The 22,496-nt window shown below is 41.5% G+C and overlaps 2 protein-coding genes across 2 annotated transcripts; one reads left to right on the top strand and one right to left on the bottom strand.

The window, feature by feature from the left end:
• The first annotated feature begins 691 nt into the window (after positions 1-691).
• Positions 692-3,573, top strand: GNG5 (G protein subunit gamma 5). The gene is made up of 3 exons (XM_026037923.1): positions 692-855; positions 1,753-1,908; positions 3,339-3,573. Exons 1-2 carry the CDS (start codon positions 775-777, stop codon positions 1,876-1,878), a joined length of 207 nt encoding a protein of 68 aa, XP_025893708.1. The 5' UTR covers positions 692-774; the 3' UTR covers positions 1,879-1,908; positions 3,339-3,573.
• Positions 3,574-4,279: 706 nt separating this feature from the next.
• Positions 4,280-10,088, bottom strand: RPF1 (ribosome production factor 1 homolog). The gene is made up of 9 exons (XM_026038011.1): positions 9,930-10,088; positions 9,802-9,858; positions 9,043-9,123; positions 8,554-8,649; positions 7,409-7,562; positions 6,752-6,834; positions 5,760-5,941; positions 5,531-5,657; positions 4,280-4,842 (listed from the first exon to the last, which is right to left on the bottom strand). Exons 1-9 carry the CDS (start codon positions 10,086-10,088, stop codon positions 4,801-4,803), a joined length of 981 nt encoding a protein of 326 aa, XP_025893796.1. The 3' UTR covers positions 4,280-4,800.
• Positions 10,089-22,496: the final 12,408 nt, after the last annotated feature.

Below are 22,496 nucleotides of genomic sequence, written 5' to 3'. Positions count from 1 at the left end.
GCCCATGGCAGCTCGTCATTCTCTGTGCGTTGCAAGTAGGATTTCCTCATGCTTGTAGGAAACACCTCCCTCAGGGAGCCTCCTTTTGGCTCCCTCCATGACTACACAGCTGAGAGCAGCCCCAATGCGCYGGCTGGTGCGCGTGGTCACTGCTCCTGCAGCCAAGGACTTGTACAAGGGGCTCATACCAGGCCTGCGCAGATGCCAGATCTTGCATTTTGCATTACTCAGCTTCGCTCTGTTTCGTAGTTTTGGACTTTATCTGTGTTCTTGGACACTTTCTGCAATAAACAGTAAGCACCCTCTAAGCCAAGTGAGCTGGCCAAGGTTAACAACTCCCCTCATTGTGCCTCAAAATAACCTTTAAATGGTGCCTCAGCCGAGAACAGGCTTGCTATTGTCTTCCCATCTACTCTGCCAACTAGACAATAAAAACACATTTTGTGAGCGTCCCCTCGATTTCAAGTGCCCTTCCACGGGAATCACGTGAAAACTCAACGCAGACCCATGAGTCGCCGCCTGCCACACGCGCCGGGGACACCCGCGCCCCGGGGCGGCCGCGTTTTCCCGGCCGCCCACCCCGGGGCGGCCGCGCCGCCATTAGCCGCGCGCACCGGGCACGAGCAGCGCCCCCCGCGGCAGCCGCTGGCGGCGGCCGTTGCAGCCCCGGGCGGGACGGAGGGAGGGCGGGCGGCGGCTGCGCAGGCGCCGGCGGGCTCGGGAGTTGGGGCCGCGCCGGGAAGTTGTGCTGGGTGTGCCCACCGCCGCGCCACCATGTCGGGCTCCTCCAACGTGGCGGCCATGAAGAAGGTGGTGCAGCAGCTGCGCCTGGAGGCCAGCGTGAGCCGCGTGAAGGTGAGGGGCGGCGCGCGGCCATGCACRGGACGGCACGGGGCGGCCGCGCCGCCATTACCGCGCGCTCCGCCCCGCCCGCGGGGCAGCGAGGAGCCGGAGCGGGGCGGCCGGGCCCGGTGCCCGCCTGCCCCGGGTCCCCCCGCGTCCCGCCGAGCCGGGCCGGSGCCCAAGGCGGCTCCCCTCGCGCCCTGCCGCCCCTGGGGGCCCGTCGGGCCGGGCGCGCCTCGTCCCGCGGTCGCTTCCTCCTCCGGGGGCGCCTCGGGGCTCCGGGGCGCTGCGCAGGGCGGCTGCCCGGGCCGCAGGTCGCGCCGCGGGACGGAGGCGGCGCCGGGTGCGGGGCAGTCCGTGCAACAGGCCGCGCGCCCCAGGAGGAAGCGGCAAGCATCACCGGAGGCGCAAGTTTCCTCAAGTCCGACCATTCGTTTCTGCTCAGGGTGGCAGCAAGGGAGAGAAAGACAAGTTAGCACACAGTTCTTGGGCAGCTACAGCCTGCCAAAAAAATCAAAATTCATAAGTTACCTCWTTGTGAAGATAGTTTTCTGGGGGGAAAACAAAATGCCTCTTAATTGGAGTAGAGAGCCTTAAACTATCAGCTGTATTTCTAAAGAACAGTGATCTTTGTGTGTGGTACAAAGGGCTCTTCAGGATGTCGCTCATCTTGCATGCAGTCTCACGCGTGGCAGTTTTCAGTGTGAGTTGCTCTAAAAGAATTCTTKTTGCAGTATCCTACAACTTCTTGTCACCCAGAAACCACAACGTGAGATGACACTCAYATATAGATTAGACTTGACTGTAATGCAGATCACGTAACTGCATTCATTATCGTTCACAAGGCAGGCTATAGCCTCTGTAACAAGTACTTTCCATCAATACTAATGTAGACTTTATCTTCACCAGGTTTCTCAGGCTGCAGCAGACTTGAAGCAGTTCTGCTTGCAAAATGCACAGCACGATCCCCTACTGACAGGAGTATCTTCAAGCACAAATCCATTCAGACCCCAGAAAGTTTGTTCATTTTTGTAATTATGTGAACTGCCTTGGTATCTTTCATTGGTAAGTTCTTGATTTATAATGTTGCCTGTCAATAATAATTAGCTTTAAATGAGGCTGTGCTAACAGCATGGAGATGTGTGACCTGTGCAGCTGCTGTTGATGGGGATCCCCATTTTGGGTGCCTCTTCCCTCCCTGCAGTGRTAGCACTGCCTGGGCCTGCACAGATGCTGTTCATTAGCAGTGAGTTGGGGCAGAGTCTCAACCACTTTCTGCAGAAGTAGCAGGGCCAGCTGTGAGGGAGCTGTTACTTTGACTAACCTGCATTGACACTGTGTGTTATCTTATCTCCTTTTAAGGGTAATGCTTCCATTTTCTCACATGGAATTATTGCCTGACAGTGCACTTGGCAAACGGATTCAAGAGACACTTAAGACACTTTAGTTCTTACAATTTTCTTCTAGTTTCTTGATAATCTACCTAAACTAAAACTTTTAAAGAGAACTTCCTCAAGTAGCCTGGTGGTGTTGTAAAGTAAGAGCACTTTCCTCTATAGGATGCCTCCTCTAACTGAAATGGAAAGGTTATGTATTCCAAGAATTGTATTSCACTTAAGTAAGCTACCACATGGATAAGCAGTATAAATAACTAGAAACAGCTCCCTCTCTATTTCAATTTACAGTGCAGAACTTTTACAGGTTGATTAAACACAGCTGCTAGCACAATGAAGCTAAACTACTAATCTGGTATTGCTTAAAAAATTCTGGTATTACTTAAATTCTGGTAATCAAGTTTTAGACTAACATCTACAAAAAGCTGGGTCCACAGTATTCTAGCCAAGAGGGTTTGAATTTCAGTAATTTTATACATTACATGCATAAAACCTTTACCMTCTTCTCCCCATTTCTCATTTTGTAATCAAGCACTTACTTCTACTCCTGTTACGTGAAAAGTCATTGAAGAGCAGTATTAGTCATATTACCTCTATAGAGAACTCTTTTCCACTCTTTTGCATATACTTCYTCTAAATAGGCAATTTCTTTGTAATCCTGGTATTTTGAGGGTGAGCCAACAGAGTTGATGTTTGTGCAGTCAGCACGACCTCTGTTGAGTGAAAAGGAAATATAATTCTGCCTCACAGGCTCCTTGTAAGCTGCACCAATTCCCCCAGCTTTGCAAAGGCAGAWTTGATGCTTGATGCTGTAGCTTTCAAGTGAATGAACAGTTTTTCTGAAGGTCTGACTTAGAGCAGCCAACACGCTTCAGTTTTGATTATTTTCCTATAGCCTTGGAGATAGCAAATGGTTTTATAAAGTTACTTTATATTCTCATAGCTCTATAAAACAGCATTGGAAAAAGATCTTTTTTTTTTTTTTTTTTTTTAACTAGCTCTCCCTGGCATATTTTGGCAGTGCATACTTTTAAATAGGGAGTGCTTCACTGAGGTTTGGTACTTAACTCTAATCATCTTCTCTTGTTTTTGGTCTTTCAGATCTTTTAGCATCTTTCCTAGCTGCTGATGTGCGTAGAGACAGAGTGCCTCAAGGAGTGGCTTGGTTTGAAGTCTGTACAGAAGCTTAGCTTTAATGTGCCAAATCTAACTGTAAAAGTGCTACTATTGTCAAAACTCTTACCATCTACCTCTCCAAATGAACTGTATGCTAATTAATACTTCTGTTTCATGAGGGAATCAATTTTATATACCAAGCAAAAAAAAATAAAGTGTTTTGACTTAGTCTGGTTTTGGAATTACTGGAACAAGTTGAATCATTTTTGAAAGTGTTGGTACCTCAGCAGTTACTGTGTATGTTCTATTACAGAGTGATACCAGAGTCTGTCCCTTTAAATGCTCCCTGCTGCTGCAAGTTTGTCTTGCATTGATATTGCTAAAGAACAATGAGTCTTCATCAGGAACATACTTAGAAACACAAGAGAAATACAACATTTTTTTTGTYTCTAAATTTACAACTCAACTATATAGCTGTCTCCTATCAAACTTATTAAATAAAGGCGAAGGTAGTAAACCAGTTTTAATTATCTTTTCCTAAAAAAAAGCAACTTTACAAGAGTAGAAGAGTTACACTGTAAGCTCTTTATATAAATAGTAAAATGCACTTATAATGGCTGCACTTAAAAAGAAAGTAGTTCAAAGAATAAAGAATACTCAGTTTCTTAGGTGCCAGGGAATGAGCGAGCCTAGGGCAGAACAACACTTCTAACTCACATAAGCCAAAAGTCTAAAGACATATTTTTAAGTTTTAATAGGAAAAATTCTGCTCAGAGACCCTACCTGTTCATTTAAGGTTTTTTAGCTTTATAGCCTTCTTTTAAGCTGGCCCAGTGAATTCTTCCCAAGTTATATTATTTCTTCTTATGGTCAAGAACACTGACTGTTTCAGGTACATACCTCTCCTAAATATAGTATTATGTAGAGGAAAGAAAAAATAGCTGTATGAATTTAGCATATTATTTTTATAACTTCAGGAACAGAGCCATTTTACACAAGATCTTAACCAAAAGAAATACCATAGATTTCCTCAACTGAATACAACCTACTTTTAATGTTCCCTACAAGAGAGTCACTTCTTGGAAAACTCACCCCCCTCCTGTCAGAGGATAGCATGCTGTAAGATAGAAAAAAGTTTAAATTATTTATACCTTACCTAATTAAGGGAACGTAGTTGAGCTGAGGTGCTTTACAGAAGGATAAAAAAATAATTGCAAAATAGTTTATTTTAAAATATCTTTTAACAAAAATCTTTGCCGTCTTCAGTGGTGCAAAGTAAAATTTCTGTCTAGAGCACAGGAGCACTCAAAGTGAACCTTTATTGAGAGTTGTGTTACGGTTTTAACGTTGGCAGTTTGTCTTTCAGCAGATAGGTAACATTACCCTGCTTAGCAGTCCACAGTGACGCAGTCCATGGTCAGTAGAGGATTTCGTAGACAGCAGTCACTTACAAGTGGAATTTTCTTCTGCTTGTGTCCATTTCTCTGCGCTGAAATTCAAAACGAAGATCATTAGCCAACATATTCAAGTAACAGGATACCAACTACCAACACCTCATGATGACGAGTCCATGAGTCTGCCAAATGGATTACATCAGGAGTAGTAGAACTTTTTTTCCCCCTTGATGCAGCTTTGAATACTCGTTTTCTAAGTTTTGCCAGTCAACTAATGCAATTTCATGGTAAAATGACTGGAAGAGTCATTTGTCATTGCCTACAGTGATACTTACATTTCATTTAGAGTTGTGCATAAGTTGTTACCTTCCATTCACTATTAGTAAGTGGAATGTATGCAAAGAACTTMATCATTTTTATATTAGAGTTCTTGCATTCACTTTGCACAAAAAGAGCTCTACTGAAGCTTGCTAGGCAGTAAGCTTACACTAGGGAAGCTTTTTTTCCACGCTTACTTTTGACAGTATATGTTAAATTACATTCTGCAAATAAGCAGCCATGGTATTCATATCCACCAACCTTGCTGTTTTTCTACTACAATATTGCAGAACGGTTCTACTTTACCTGTTTCTATAAAAGCACCTCTAATGGTGTTTCAGCTGAATGCTTRCTATTGAAAACTTTCACTGTTGCCATTTACCCCGAGATCTGTTGTTACATTTCATAATGTCAGTTTTATTATCTACTCTCAAACAGAACTAGTATAATTACTTTAAAACCTACCTTATGAATCCATTCATATTCTCCAAATTTAGAATCAAAGGTGCCTTTCTGAAGGGACCTCAGTTTTAAGGTAAAACGTGGCCCAAGTTCCTGAATCCCTACTTTCTTTTCACTCTTGAAGATATACCTTCAGAATAAAAATAAATAATAATAATAAAAAAAGAACAACAAAAAAGTGTTAGAAAGTTCTCTCATTTACAAGTGGGGGGAATAGGATGAGGGGAGTTACCTGTGGAATCTGAAAAAGATGTAGTCTCGCTGATTATGAAACGTGGCTACTTGTCTTCCAATGAACTGAGGATCATGTGGGAAGAGAGAAGCAAACATGCGACCAATAGAATGGCCAAGGCGTGTTGTAAAATTATTCAGGATTACTTCAGGTACGTGTTGTGTGGGCTCTTTACCTTTTCGCTGGAATGAAAGTCATTAATGGATAATATGGATAATACCAAATTATTTCAATAGGTTATCAAAGACAAGTTTTAAGTTTGAAGCAAACCAGAAAAAACATCAGGGACTAACTTGTTTTAAACTACATTTAGAAAAACAAGACATGTTATGTTCATATACAGGTGAAGCAACAGGTAGAATATAAAACTGTTGGTTCAACAACATAACTTTAAATAAAAGGCATAAATGGGTAATTTTACATTCCCTATCTCTTGCACCAATTTCCAGGCCTAGCAGCACTCCCTACCACAAAGGATCAGTTTAGCTCTTATAGGAGTCTGCAAATCTCCAGACTATTGCCATATAAGTGCAACTGGGCCRGCCTTTAATGAGAACACAGGAAATTTAAGCATTACCTATTTCAGAGAAGGAGAACAAAAGGCATTTTACTGCAAGTTATTTATGGTTAAGTAAGTAATACTACAATGCTGTAAGAGTAAGTAAAGCTAGGTTTTATTCAAGGCCAGCAACTGCATTCCCTAGAGTTTCAGGGTATCAGCTGTCTTTGGCAGACAATTAAATTTAGCAGAAACTATGAAATCAAAGATATGCTACTTATGGAACTGGAACATTTTGTTCCTTGGYCTTTAAGAGTATGTTTGTGTTTATGCACAAACACTCTGCATTTGTGTATGTTATACATACATACAGAAAAACACCCTTACGAGATCAGCAGAATCTCACAAAACCACAACCAGTTTGGAGAGTTAGAATACATTTATCATTACACAATGCACTGCACATTTCATACTTCTGTTGATGGAGCCTCACCTTTATTTCTTTACGCAAACGGACACTGCTCATTCTGAAGTGAGCAGTTGGGCCATCAGGCAAGTGACTTAGAACAAGACCATCTATTCACTGTGTTAAAGAAAAGCTGATGAAACATGTAATTTAGAGAACAACATGTTATGTGAAACGTCATGTTACCGTAGAATACTATATGCCTGTTTTACAAGGTTTTCCTATTTTTTCCTCAAATACATTAATGAGCTAATTAACTAGCTTTCTGACGTATGTTCATTAGAAGTTTGCTTTAATAGTTGAACAGAAGTATATTCTAGCACTTTGGCTAATCTAGTCAGCAAAACTAAATGAAATTCTTTGTTCAGAAAAAAGTATTGATTAATCCGACTGTAAACCTTAGAGAAACAGAACGTTATATCTATGCCCTTAAACAAAGTAATTTTGTTTGAATAATTTCAAGTTCCATTAGYCATTAGGTACTTAAATCATTCTTTATCATTCTTCAACTTTACAATTATAGATGTAAGCTGCACAGTGAAGAGAAAAAAAAAGCTCTAAAGCAACATGGTATGTCTTTGATACATTAAGTAAACTCAAAATTGCGATAAACAGTAAACTCAAAATCTTTTCTTTCCCAAAACACCTAAAGCCAATACCTCTCTTTTAATACACAAAGGATACTTGGTATTTTGCGATCTTCATTAATGACTATTAAATCTGTGAAGTCTCTCGCAATACACTGTGGAATAATTCTTTTCAAAGCCAATCCTCTTCGGTAGTAGACATGCGAGTTAGGTATAACAGTAGACAGTTGTTCACAGAACCTCACTGTTCTCTGCAAAACACATGGCTTAAATGCAATCTTGATCCTAAATATACAGCCAAATTTAAAGAAGGATTGATGACTACTCATTCTGACTACCATTCTTGTTTTTTTTTTTTTTTGTTTTTTTTTTTTTTTTTTTTATAGACATTAGGAGTAGTAAGACTGCTTGATAACAAACTTCCAAATTACTTCATTCAGTCACTGGATTTTTTTTCTTCATTTCTCCTGTTCTGCATGTTACAATTTTATTTTTCATTTTTGCTTAGGATGTATTTGTAGTAAAGACTGCAGTTCGCTCCAGGCTGCAACACACCAGGGGTATTTAAAAGGAGTATTTTCTTCTCAATCGTAGTCAAGTAGAAAAAAAATCCCAAAGTAACCCCTCCATAAATCATTATTAAGGACACTAATTTAAAAAAAATTGCTAACATTTCAAAATACAATAGAAATATCACTCGGGATACTCTCTTAGGTTGCCATTTTCCTATTCTTAAAAACACTTTTTATATTTTACACAAACTGTCAAAAACGTCCCCAACTAATGCAAAAAGGCACAAATACATGACTTTAAAGAAAGAACAAAGCTAAAGAAAAATTACAGGTTATTTACCAAAAAAGTTATTAAAAAAAATCACAGAGAAGCAATTATTTTCAGTTTGTTAGTATTTCAGTTTAAGATTGCATAAAGTGATTATGGGCTTGTAAATCTTACTRTAATTGAAAAGTAATTTAATCCTCTCAGGTAAATTATGACCATCTTGAACACTGCTAGAACCCAAAGTATGTCTATCATGATCAAACAATATGGTATTAAACTAATTGACTAGCGACTTAGAATTAATATATCTCTTGCTCAACCAGCTGACTTTGCCTCTATGACTTTGCCTGTAGAGGAAACAACAAAGTATTTTAAAATTCTTCCTACAACACAACTGAATCTACTAATTACAGTATGGATCTTGGATATCCTATAACCATTCCCTAAACAAAGCCTACATACCCCACGAGGTCTATCTGATGTTGTTATAAGAATCTTGGGAATCGTCTGTCTGTTGAAATATGGYGCAAATTCATCAGTTGATTCATCAAAAGCAACCTGGAAGTAGAGAAATCTTGTTACTCTACCACATATTAATACTGAATAATTAAGGAGCAATTGTTTAATCTGATCTGAATCTTGATGGGGGAAAAAAAAAAAAAAAATCAATTCACAAAGAACTATCCTATAATTAGTTACACCAAGGCATGCTTTTTTTAAAAAAATCATTTTCTAACGTAGTGAAAAATGGTAGACATGTTTTGCTACCAACCACAAAAACACAAAGAGCAAGTATTTAAGGCAGACAATAAAGAATAGCATTACCTTCTAAGAGACCCATCACATGCAAAAAATAATCCCCTAACACCTTAATAGGAGTGTAAAGAACATTAAATTTCATCAATCCATTTTAAATCACATTTGTAGATAAAAAACAGAGGCTAAAGTTACCTCTTCGTCATTGGGATCTACAGTTGTTTCATCATATACTCTCTGATTTTCAATTGTCTTCGGTACGGGTTTTGAAGGTGCCTAAAATATAGTTTTTTAACACAATATATTCATGTTATTTTTAAGCATATGATAAGCAATGTTTGTACAACATCTCATATAAGCTTCAACAACAACATCAYCTTGGTTAAGAATGTGTGTGGATAATGGAACATCAGAGAGCATCCTATGAAGGCAAAACATTGCTAGGGCAGTGAAATTGCTTAGTTTCAATCTAATGAAGAAAAGTCATTAAAAAATGGAGCCTTGATATCTGTGCAAGAAGGGGGAAAAAACCTACTCCCTTCTGCAGCATATTTTGCCCACAACATCTACAATTCCACAACAAGCACCACATAATAGCTATCATGCTGATAAAGTATGCCCTTGTGATATTGTAGCAACACAGGAATCAACAACTTATCCAACAGGTATTGTCAGCACACACTTGAAGCTGCTCGGGGAAAGGAGAGGGAAAACCCTTGCTCGTGACTAGGGCAAGGCCAGGAGCTTTATCTTCCAAAGAGGCTCCCCACGAGCCGTTTTTCCCTACCGGATGGGGAGATGCCAGGCCTGGCTAGGAGGTGCTCGGGCCCGGTAGCTGGGGCTACCGGGGAGCGGCTCAGAGCACGCGGCCCCACAGCAGCCCCTGCTCTTACCACCAGAATAGAGAGAGTGGGATGGTGAGCACCGGGACAAAGCCGCGGCCGGGGCGCTCACCTGGTCCCCGAGGGCCTCTCGCTCCTTCCGGCGCTTCTTCCTGTTCGCCAGCTTCTCCTGTGGGCACAACGAGGCGCCGTTAGCCGCGAGCCCGGCCTGCCCCGCCGCCCGCCCCGCCGCCGCCGCACCTTGCGCTGCTGCTGCTTCCAGCGCTGGAACATGAAGTGGCGCCGCTGCTTGTTCTTGATCTCGGACACGCTGAAGGTGGGCGGGAAGAGCACCCGCTCAGCGGCAGCGGCGGCAGCCGGRGCCCCGCCGCCACCCGCGCCATCGCCGCCGGCCGCCATGCCACCCCGCACAGGAAGTCACCCCTCACCCCCAGCCCTGCCGCTCTGCGCCTGCGCAGACCGGCAGGCAGGAGCCCGGGGGGGGGCACAGCGCGGCGCGCGCAGGCGCAGACGGCGCTCCCGGGTAGCCGTTGGGAGGGCGGGGCGGGGCGGGGCGGGGCGGGCGCCGACGCGGCCAACGGTCGCTCGCTGTCAGGGCGCGTGTGGCAGTTGCCCGCTGCCCTATGCCTGCACCAGCCGGGCGTAGGTACTGGTCGTGCGCCGTGAGCCCAGGTTCCCTCACTGCAGAGGGGAAAAAGAAACGCAATAACGCGTGAAGAGAATGGTGAAAGACCATAGAAACAACCTGAAGTAGAAAACGTCTCAAATYCACCTTTTCCCGTGCTGACTTCACCATGCTAATTTAACTGTGTAACTCAGCTTGCTTCACTGAGATTATTTCTAATTAGTGGAGAGGTAAATGTAAGATCAAAGTGACCATTATGCATAGTCCTATGTATTTTTGGCTCCACTCCCATTTTTGCCAAGGGAAAATAACAATCCTTGGAGCCTTAAGGATAAGCAGTTTCCATGGTAATTAAGATTTGGAGGATTTAGCTTGGAATATGTTGACTGGAGATTTTCTGTAACTTTGTTTATTTTAAGCAGAGCTTGCTTATTTTTTCCACCTTCACTAGGCATAATCTTAGAACAACATATTGCCAATTACTGTTACTTCAGATCCTAACTCAAGCCTCATAATCCTGTAAAACTATTTATAAATTTCGCTACCGAAAGAGGAAATGTGTCAGACTGTGTTAAGGAGAATAGAAAAACAAATTACTTGTCACCTGATGGTCAGTGGAAGGGGAACTTTTTACTCTCCACAGGAGGTGCTAATACAAATAATGCTATTCAGGCCAACCTGCCAACCAGCTAGCTCAAATGTTAGGGAGATTGAAAGTATTTCTCCAAACATCACGAGTACAGATCCTAACCAGTGCCATTATTAGAGATATTAGGGAATTCTGAGCTATTTCTGCTTTCAGCTTGCAATACTGTCTCTGTGGTCTTGCCAGACTGATGTGCAGCATGATTTTGCAAAGCTCAGTGATTATACACAGAAAAAAAAAAMCCCACATTCTTTCTCCTAGCAAAATGTAAGGCAGCCTCCTAATGCTATGCATTGGCTTTTCTTTCTGCAGTCGCAGGAACAAAATAATTATACACAATAATACAAAAACTTCCTAGGGCACAGGAGGGACAATAAAAACATGCTAGAAACACATCATGGATCCCATGAAAACAACATCACTAATAAGACACAATTATAAAATAGTAGAAGGCCCAACTAATGAGTGTGTGTTTAGTATTAATTTAATTTCTTAATAGAAATGCTGTGGATCCCTGTGTCTTTGGCTTACCTTAGGTATGAATGCTTTATAAATAACTAGACTTTAACCAGGATATTCCTTTTTTACAACTAATGTGGTGTTGCCAGGAAACTGACTTTGTCTTTTGGGAGAAGCTGCCCTGGTTAAAAACTGAAATCAAAAAACAAGCAGACAAAAACCCTTTCCTTTGTGTAAACACACAAGTACGTTCTGCACTAGAGAGTCRGTAATGAATGAAAGCATTTATTCCATGTCAGCACTAAGGAATTCTGGAGGAAAGCTTCCTGCAAGCTGCAGTAAATGAAAACCTTTTTGGAGACGTAGTACAACAGAGCCCTGGGATCTTTTATCATTTTAAACAATTTTATGATTAAGTTGAAAGGACAATAATTCAGCMATGTCATAAGAATCAGTTAGCAACATTTCTGTAAGCAATATTTCAGCTCTAGGAATTCCTGACCGAGGCTAATGCACRTGAACAGCACAAGGCGATGTGAGTGGGAATACTAATTTTAGCCTCAGACGCAGCATAGCTGCTTTCCAGCAGCAGACACTCTGTTCAGTTCTCCAGAGCGGCCAGTTAGCGCGTACAGAGCTGGACTGAGAGCTGTGAACAACTGTGTTCTCCTTGTTCTGCCCTGTGCAGGGCTGGATGCACCAGCCCTTCGTGGTGCTGTGTGGCTAATGGGGCTGTGTCCCAAAGGCCTCTGTCTTGTAGCACCTGTAACCAGCTCAGCCTTGAGACAGCTGCTACAGGAGCTTTGATCCTGTCCGAATCTTACCAGCCCTGCAAACTGGACACCCTCGAGCTGTCCAGCTTGCAGCACATGTCTGGTAGGYGCTCCCAGACACTGTCTAGCAGAACTAGCTGTGCAGCAAAGTTAGGGCAATAGGTTTCTTAACTGGTAGTTTGCAAGTTAAAAGCATTCACATATGGCGCACAAGACATGAGTTCAAATGATTTTCCAGCATCCAGAGATCCAGAATCACATCAGTCTTTTCCATGGGCCTCTCTTTTCCATGGAACAATCTAGCCACAAGCCTGTAAGTTGTTCATGGGAGAGGAGATTCCTCATTCTCGCAATTTAAGCTATGGCTGTATGCGGAATAGGTCACAAGACATTCTGCACCAAAGAGAAGGAATAGCTAGGAGCTAGGACACTGCTTGAAGGAATACTGGATTCCTGGCTATGTTACGCAGTAAAGCAGAAACAACCTTCAGAGAATAGGTTGTTACCAGGCTTGTCTCCACAGCTACATGCCTTAATCACTAGGCTAAAGAGTCTAGATTTTTTTTTCTTGTTTGTTTATTTATTTATTTTCTGGCCTGATGTTTTGTTGGGGTTTTGCACAGTGAACAAAAGGTGTAATGTGATCTGACTCAGAATATTTGGAGCGGTGCAGGACACTCTGTGTGACAGGGAAATCCGGATTTGAACGCACATCTCTTAACTAAGGAAGCAGTTGAACGTACCACAAAAGGCTGTGCCGTGAAAGGCACACGCAGGGGCCGTGGCTTTCTACAGGAAGCCCCTTGCTGTAGGTCGTGGCGCGCGCGGTGCCGCGCGGGAGCTGCGCGTGCGAGCCGGGCCGCGTGGGCCCTCCCGGGCTGCAGGAGGGGCCGGTGGCCGCGCGGAGCCAGCGCCGAGCGGCCCCCTGCGTCCACCCTGCGCCCAGAGCGGCCCCACAGAGCTCCGCAGAGCTGCTGGGGCAGCACCCCGGGCAAAACTACGAAGCGCCACTGCAACAACAGCGTGGGTTGTTTCCAGGATCGTCTGCTTGGGACTCACAGGCCTGCATTCCTTACTGGATCTTGTTTACAGGCTTTAATTTCCATATTTCCTATCACCTAGGGCAATCGCTTTAATGGATAAATGGGGATCATGCTGAATGAAGTTGGGTATTATTTAATATTTCAAGATGAACACTAGATCTTATTATGTACTCCCAATGACTGTACTTTCCCACAACTCGACAGACTGTAATATTTATGGACACATTAAGGTGCTTACTGGAAAGAAGGTTCTAACTCCTTTAGCAAGTGTGGGAAAATGAAAAACACTTTTCCAAAGCAAAATTGAAGTGCTTCTATGAACTCAGAAGGTTCCACGCAAGACACCCAAAGTTGCATCAAACATTCAAGCCACAATTATGTTCAATTAGGTTCACAGTTAACTTCCCCATTCTCAATATTGTTCTAGATATCAGATTCTAAATATATTAAAGTGAGCAGCCAGCAAGTGAGGAATGCAGATGTACCATCTCTCCCTAAGAGGATTTAGTGCCATGCTCAGCATCTGTGGAAAACAAATTCATGATAACTTAAAACTGTTTGGAGTGTGGAACTAGTCCTTTTCCTTTCTAATATCTTCAAATTCAAAAAAAAAAAAAAAAAAAAARATWTTWTTGGCACACCTTTTTTTTTTTTTTTTTTGTATATATAAAGCAGGACAAATCAGTCCTGGTTCTTTCCAAGAGGGACAAGACCTGGGGAAAAAAATAAGTCTATATTACACTGCAGATACATAAAAAGACCAGATGAAATTTTCACTGTCAATTTTCATTCTGTCTGGCTCTAGCTCTTGAGAGTCTCTTTACMGGCTTCATGTCCTCACTTTAATAAAGCAAGCAAGGGGAAAAACTCTCATGGGAAAACATACCAGCCTTGGCAACGGGCCACCCCAGGATGAATCTCCTTTGCAGCCTCTGTAATTGATGTGACCACTGATGTTAACAGAGCTAAGGCCGTCGCCTTACAATAGCGTGTGGTGGAGAAACCACCAGGCAGCGGCTGCTCAGGCCGGCCTYGGACAGTGGGGAGAACCCGAGCCAGTAAATCCTGCCTGCTGCTGCCTGCAGACGCCAGCGGCTTCTCAGGGCCCTGCTGCACTCGTCTGCCAAATCCCTCCCAACAGCCGTTTTACCCTCTATAACGTCAAACACCTCTCCCGAACAGCCGTTTTACCTTCCATAATATCAGACACCTCTCCTCCCCACAACGGTGTCAGACGGTAACTTGGTACTTGGTGAGAGCCCACTCTGTCACAGTCATTAACAAACACATTAATAGTTTTGGCCCCCATACCATTGCCTGAGGAACTGCACCAGTAACCAGCCACCAGCTGGACCCTTTGTGCCCACCAGCCCAGTAATCACCCACCTACCTTGTGGCCCGTTTATCCCCTCCATACTTCACCAGTTTGTATTTAAGGGCACTGTGCTGAAGGCCTGGCTAAAACTGAAACAAACAACATCCATTGCTCTCCCCTGCTGTGCTAAGCTAGTCCTATCATCCAAGGTTTGCCCTCTAAAGCCATTCTGGCCCTTCCCATTCTCCCGTGCCCCTTGGGAGCTTGCAAGTGGCTTCCAAGAGTTTTTGCTCCTCAGAYACCCTCGGGCTGACACCCTTAGGCCACGAGATGGGCAGTTTCCTGATCAYGGTTCTTGCCCATGTGGAAGTTGCAGCAATTAAATTTAGTGCGAATTTCTTGCTATGCTGCACAAAGAGAAATGATTTCTTACCCGTTGAAGTGATCTGTGTCTAGCATCTCGGCATGTGCACTTATGTGTGCAGGAGAAAAGCRTTTGGAAGGTGGGGATGGCAAAACTTTAATAATCTAAGGAAACATGAGGCGAACTAGCATTTCAAAGGCAAGGCATTTTAACTGGCATTTTTGCAAGATGCTCTGGATTTTATTATTTAAAAATTAATGGAAATTTAATTCCCTGATATACACGATCATGTCCAATGCTAAAGCTCATTAAGAAAAAAAAAGGTTTAAAAAAAATTAAAGCTGCTTTATGTATGGATTTCAACACAACCTTAAACGTGTAGTTATAATTGATATTACAGTAACTCCTTCCCACAAGACCTATCAGGATGGCAGAGCTGTCCATTACCCTAATCTGGGCAGATCAGCCTAATGAAAGGTGAGTGTTTAATTTGCTGTAAGTCTGCCAGCACTTCTGCTTAGTTAGTAGATTAAAACCACTAGATAGCACTTTAATTTTATGTAAACTAAAAATGATAATAGGAGGAGGAGCTTGCTGGTGCTTCCAGTGCCCAATGTGGAAACAGGAGCACTTCCCCAACAGAAACTGTATAAACCAGAAAGTTCTAGTTTGGTACATTTAGACTTGACCGCTTTTTGAGAAGTTTTATCCAATACCTACCTATGACAACGTTCWGAAGAAGCATCTGCTGTATCCAGCCTGGCATTTTCCCCAAATCCCTTTGCTTCTTCTGGACATTAGTATTCTTTTCTACGGAATTATGCTGTAAACTAAGCAGTAGTCACCGGCAGCCCTTCATCAAGGCTGTGGGTGTGCAGAAATACGTGTATTTCTTGGGAGGTGCGGTCCTCCCTGCAGGAAGCAATATTAGTATCTTAGTGGTAATTGCATGTAGCTTGGGCTCCCTTAATAAAACATTCTTTCATATATTGAAGAGGAAAGGGTTTATCCAGCATTAAAGGATGACTCATTTCCAGCCAAATGTTTTTTCAAAATTTGCTACATTTTCATTCTATTTCTTTGCTCCCTGTTATTTTATATTAAGGTGTATGCCTGCTTTAGTGGAATAATTTCAATACATCTAGATACAGCAAATAATTTTACCTCTTTTTATCTATTTGCTGACTGCCAAAAGGTATCTAGAGTTTTCTCACTGTTCAAAATTAATGCTAAGTAATTTGTAGATATAATTAACTGTAAAAATAATGTGACCATTTTGTTACAAGGTAAGATCTTCTCCAGTCAGACTGGACTTTTTTCCCCCTGCAGAAAACTCTGAACTTCAAAGTGTCAACACATGTTCCCATAATAGATAAATATCTGCATAGATTTTAATACAAAGAAGCCCTGATTCTTTGTAAAATAGAAAGGAATCTTGCTTAAATAACCCTCTGTGTTCTATTCCGTCACATTTCAGTGTCTGGCTATATTACTCCATAGCTTGGGGTAGATATTTTACATTTTAAGTTGGAAAAAAAAATAGATTCAGGACCATTTTTTACTTGGCATTATTAGTATCTCAGAAGCATTTCAGCATGGCCAGTAACTTGCATTAGTTAGGTTCAAAGCCTGTAAGCACCTAAGAACACTTATAACATCTGCCTGAGCAACAGAAATGGCTGAAATGATACACAGTAAGCATTGATAAACTCTAAATTATTACCAGATTCTTAGGTAAGATGAACAAGCTTGAACAAGGCGCACTTTAATATAGCTAAGTGTAAATTAACATGTATAGGAATTTTTCACAAGTAGYGACACAGAAAAAGAACTAAGAAAAGAACTCGTGTACAAATGGGGGCTCACCAGCGGCAGGGATTCCTGGTGCAGCAGTGTCTCGTTCTGATGCCTACACAGGAAAACAGGCCCTGATTGTGGTTAAACAGAACAGCAAGGCTGATAAAACCYACCTTAAAGAAAAAACCTTTAAAAGCTTAATCTCTTTAGTGCATCAGTGTTGTATGAGCTAACTTACCTGGACGTACATAGCCAGAAAGATGATTGTGATCATAGAATCATAGAAATCTTCAGCTTAACCGACTTTTTTTTTAATCTGATGTTTGAAAGCTGAAGCTAGGGATGTTTTTTGATTTAAAAAGATTAAAAAATATTTCTGTTAGAAAAATTAAACCTTTAACGACATACATAGACTTGTCAGACATTCACTGTCACCTAACGTCGTTAAGTCAAGAAGATGGAGGTTTTTGTGAAAGATGTCATCTAGATCCACCAGAAATGATGTAGGAAATAATTCCATCACCTGCAGCGTGCAAAAGGTCTGTCTGGAAAGTCACAATGCTGTCTGCTATGAAAYGTGGAACAAAAATCTTGAAAATATTTTATAGAATTTTAGAGCCCCTGCTATGATATTCAAATAGTAACAATCTGCAAAAATTGATTTTAAGTTAGCAGTAATTTTTTTCTCTGTCTTTATTATTTATTTTTGATGAATGTTCACTGGAATTGCAGCATATGTTTTATTCAAGGTTTTCCAGCTCCTTTCCCATGATAAGATTGTTTCTTTTTCCTATCAGTTTATCTATATGAGACATCAAAAGCAAAATGACCGAGGCTAATAAAAGCAAATGAGAATGCAAAAAGAAGTAGTTTCAAAATATTAGCAGACTTGGTGAATTAATTTGGAGATTTACCATCAGATTTCCTTTTTTAGATTATAAACTCAGAGGCAGAAACTATTTTTCATATGTGTTGGTAAAATGTGAACACGCATTTGGACATTTATAYGTAGTAATCACAAAATAATAAAGGTAGTAAACACTAAGCCATYTAGCTGGCAACATGTAATAATCCCAATGTCAGAAAAACTTTTTTTTTTTTTTTTTCCAGCATGCATATGTAGTTCTTACTAATGAAATTCAAGCTGCAGCTAATTACTACTAACAGAAAATCATTGGCGTTTACCTCCCACGCACAGAACCACACCTTGCCCTCCAGGAAATCCAGGTAGCTGCCCAAGAACTACCCCTAGTTCTGGCCTAGATTTCAGCCTGCTTTATAGYATTTTACAGTAGAAGCTTGTCAGATCTAATGCTGTCTGATGCACTGGATGAACTGGATACACTGAATGAGGCAACAAATCTTATCACGTTGTATAGTCTTAGGTCTTCTATTACAGTTGCTCTCTTGCGTGGTTTACGTAGTTCAGCAAGTTGGGCGCTCAACCCAACACTCACAGAATGATTCAGAAGAACTTAGCTATTGCCTACAGTAAGAGACACAGGAGACACTCAGGAGCACTATTGCAATAAATGCCATTGTATCAAATGACAAGAATTAGCTAGGATAATATTATCCTGAGTCCGTATTTCAATTTTATTTTATTTTCCTTAACTTCTGCTTGGGGAAATTGGAAGTGTCTTTTATTCCTAAGTTAGTGTGTGCTCATTTGTGAAAGAGAAGATATGGGAGAGTTCCCTTTGACAGGAGAAGKTTAGACTAAATGTTTAATCCTTATTCTGTTATTTCACCAACGCCATGAGGTTAATCTTAAATGCATCTGAAAAGAAATGACAGCGTTCAGTCCGATACCAGGTTTATATTCATCAGTTTACAGTGCACATGAGCATGGCTTCTGCTGTTCAACCTCAGCTGTGTAGGTGCATTCCCRTCAGTAATGGGACTCCTCAGATCCCTTCCTCAGGAATTCTTCAGGGGTAACCTGACAAAGCCCATTTTGCCTTATTCTTCTATAAAATGGATGTGGAAATATTTTTGCCTTGTAGACAGTAATAAGCATAACGTATGTTCTAGAAAATGTGTCCAGAAAATCTGGCGGAGAGTGCTCTTTTGGGAAGCCGTTTTGAGACTAATGGATCATGGTAGCCATTTGGCTGACACAGCAACAAAGATGAGGGAATCTTAGTGCCYCCTTTTTTAGTCTAACCCTTGTTTGCCCAAGCAAGAAAATACTGAGAGGGAATAGAGAGGTTTATATTTACTCTGTATCTGGCACTGATGGTAACTTGAAATGTTGTACAAAGGTTTTATGTTCTAAATTCAGAATGACGAAAATTTGTATTGGCTTAATAAAAGAGTCATGAGATGATTAAAGTATTAGGATACTCTTCTTCTAATGGGGGGATCAAGGAGTCAATCTATTTAGCTTATCAAAGGGAAACATAATGAGCAACTTTTAAGTATCTGTCTATGCAGGGAACATCCATTTTAAAGCAGATGACTTAATTCTATCATCAGGCTGTGATCCAAGAGCTGAAATCTTAAGGCAGACAAATTTATAGCTAACCTACACTAAGTACTAAGAGTGTTACCAGAACTACGGTACCTTTATGGTGTGAATATGTATCTTGAGATGTTTCYCCCTTAAAATGATACAATCTAGTTCAAACAGGAACTAATTTGGGGAAACCTGCTCTCCATTATACAGGAACTCAGACTAGAAGATCACAGAGGTCACTTCAGGCCTTCTAATCTGTTAATTAAATAGTTTATAGAAATTTGGCTTAATTGTTTCTGTTGATTGTTAATAAACAGTATTTTTAATGCTTCATGCTTGACTACAGCCTCACCTATTCCCAATTATTTCTTACCTGTATGTGGGTGGTGGGACTTTGTCATCCTACCAGTGCCTCCACCTTCATCCCTAAGGGTTGCATCATTATGTTGTTACACAAGCTGCAGGGCTGATACTGGTGATACGAAGCCAACCAAAGAGATGTTGAAAGATGAAGTGATGGTGTTGCCGGAGGTTCTAACAAAGCAGCTTTTGATCCTGCACACAAGTCATTCATCAAGACCAGATTCTGTTTATCTTTTTTAAAAAATTACGTAGAATATATCGCWCAGTTAACTGTAGTCTCTTTGCAGATCTCAGTGAGGATTTCTATCACATCATTCTCCTAGATGCTTTTACAATTTAACACAAACTTTTCCAGTCTGTGCTTTTACCCAGGGTGAGGCTGATTTTCACCATTTTTGCAGTTCTGTTCTCATTTCTTTACTCAGCAGCATTTTGCTTGGTCTTCCTGGGGACAGAGTGCCGCCCGGCGAGGACGAGCGGCACGGAGGATGCTCTGCTGCATCCCCAGCACTGCTGCTGCTCTGCGGGCGCCGCTCCAGCTGCACACAGAGAGCAGCCAGCCCACGAGGAGCAGCCCATCTGGTCCAGGAGGCAGCAATTACTGCAGGTCCATTCCATTACACCTGTTGGCAGAGACAAAACGAGATAATTGTGGTGTTTTGGGCAAGATGTCAACTTGGTGCCCTTCCCCACTAGCTGCTTCTCCAGGCATGATCCTGCCTTAGGAAGAGGCAGACGCTCTGCAGCTCAAAACTCTGCAGAAGCTGCTGTGTTCTTCATGTCTGCCTTCATTTAATCATTCCCTTCATCTCTTGCGTCACAAAGCAAACCCTCTTCCCTTCCTCTTTGTGCTGCCCTGCACTCTGGTGCCAGCCCATCTCCTGTTAGCTTCCTGACCTTCAAATACTTTTTATACTTACATTTCCCTTTTTTTGACAGTTGCTACATAATACTTAAATGCCACTAGACATCCCAGCATATTTTCCAACCAAGCTTCCACTTATTCTGATAGATATTCTATCTGGAAAAGACACTACATATATATACTACATATATATAGGACTAGCTGAGAATTCTGTGGCAGAAAACAATTTATCTATCTAGAGTGAAGAGCTTTTCAGCAAGGCTTAAGCAAAGCCATGCTAGTAAATAAAGATTTAGCATTATGCCAGGATAATTCTGTGAATAATAATATAACAATCTAAGAAAAACTGCTCAGGAGCAGGACATGAATGTATATACCAGATACAAAACCACGAAAGGAAGGAAATGGAAAGTTTGAGCCTGTTCATAGTAAATGTTTTTTATCTGTCCACCCATAAACACAGTTCTTACTTATAGCACTCCCGTATATCATAGACCAAATGTGAGCATCACGATACTTTAGGGGGCTAATGTTGTAAAACCCTATGACAAGATTAGGCTCTGGGAAGGAGCTGGCTAATGGGCAATAAATAATGAAAGGAGATTGTTCATTTAATATATATGATTTTAAAAACAGTAAAAAGATACCAATTCTGTGAGCAAGCTCTAGATTTTTGTGCACTAGATGAAACAGGGTCCTGTGGGATARAGATTTTTGTGAAAAAGAGCCATACTGCGGTCAAACCAAAGTTGCACAGGCAAATTTAATTTTTATTACCTAACTTCTAAGTGCTTTATTTTATGGTATTAAAGCTCTTCAGACATACGGTCCTTTTAATATATGCCATGTTCTTATATCCATATTTAGGACTTATTAGAATGTTCCCCAGTATTAAGCCATCTGGGACATGGCACTTTGGTTGTTAAGAGTAAAAGGAATCCAATTATATGTTCCTATGTAAGTGCTTTTCTTCTGCTGTTTTTAATAAGCCTAAAGATGGGGAGAAAATCCCTACTGGAGATCCAATAAAGTGAGCAGAGGCGTCTAGCACATAGAGGAGGCACAGGGCTGAACTGCATGGGAAGATAATCCTGCAGCAGATCCTGGGCCACATGCAGGCTGTCAAGTGACCACCTCCTTCTGAGAATATTCAGAATAGAAAATTCAGAACAGTAACAGATCCACAACTATTAATCTTGGAAGAAATTGTGTGTGTGCATGTTTTCAGAACAAAAAGAAACTCTAATTGGGACTACCAGCAAGAAGTGTCTATACAGGAAATATGTATTAGGTTTATGCCTATATCTTCACTTTGAATGCATGGGTCCACTTTCCAAAGCTGCTAGGCATTTCTCAGATGCATCATTTTCAAATGTAATCATGAACATCTGAGTTGGCAAAAAGAAACTCTGGCCTTTACAATAAGAGATTATTTTCAGGCAGGAATGAATGACTCTCGCTGTTGAAGTCCAGTTCTGAGAAGATACTGGAAAGCTAGAGCTCGCCCTCAGTATTTCTGATTATCCTTTAACAGTTTCCTCTGCTGCAGTAAGACTTGTAACATAAGAGCTTTGCTAGAGAGCTTTTGAAAACTGGTCTCTCCAGCTAGAAAATGTGCGTGAAGAAAGCGGTGGTTATCGTTGGAACTTGACGCCAGACTCTAATTATTACTTCAAACACAACAACTAAACAGCATCAACAGGGTTTCCTTCTAATCTCTTTAGTACATAGAAGTAGCCACACCTATATTCTCTTACAGGAAACATTTTTCCTGTTCTTGTGAGCAAACTGCACAAATAGCAATTTGTGCAGTGCATCTGTAATCTGTGGAGAGTTTAGCTCTTTCTTTTAATTTTTTATGCAGCTGATCTTCGTTCAGTTTCATAAAACACTACACTTAAACAGCACTGGAATTACTTGAAATGCTGTTGGTACAAACACACTTGAAACTCTCTTTAGGGAAGATTAARTGCTTATGTTATATCCGGAAAGGGCCATGAAGTGGCTCGGTTTCCCTTTGCCTTTACCACGCTAGGTTAGCTAATCTATTCAAATGGATTGTGCTCAGCAGCATTATGTCTGACAGTGTCACTTCAGCC

Source organism: Nothoprocta perdicaria, unplaced genomic scaffold (assembly GCF_003342845.1).
Source record: "Nothoprocta perdicaria isolate Ctin4 unplaced genomic scaffold, notPer1 scaffold_20, whole genome shotgun sequence".
In the NCBI taxonomy this organism is placed as follows: domain Eukaryota; kingdom Metazoa; phylum Chordata; class Aves; order Tinamiformes; family Tinamidae; genus Nothoprocta; species Nothoprocta perdicaria.
This window is presented reverse-complemented; position numbering and strand designations above follow the sequence as displayed.

Bases quoted from the DNA above. Each gene is read 5' to 3' on its own strand.
- GNG5 (XM_026037923.1), top strand. From the start codon at position 775: ATGTCGGGCTCCTCCAACGTGGCGGCCATGAAGAAGGTGGTGCAGCAG. The intron at 856-1,752 runs GTGAGGGGCGGC...TATCTTCACCAG, and splicing joins CCAGCGTGAGCCGCGTGAAG to GTTTCTCAGGCTGCAGCAGA.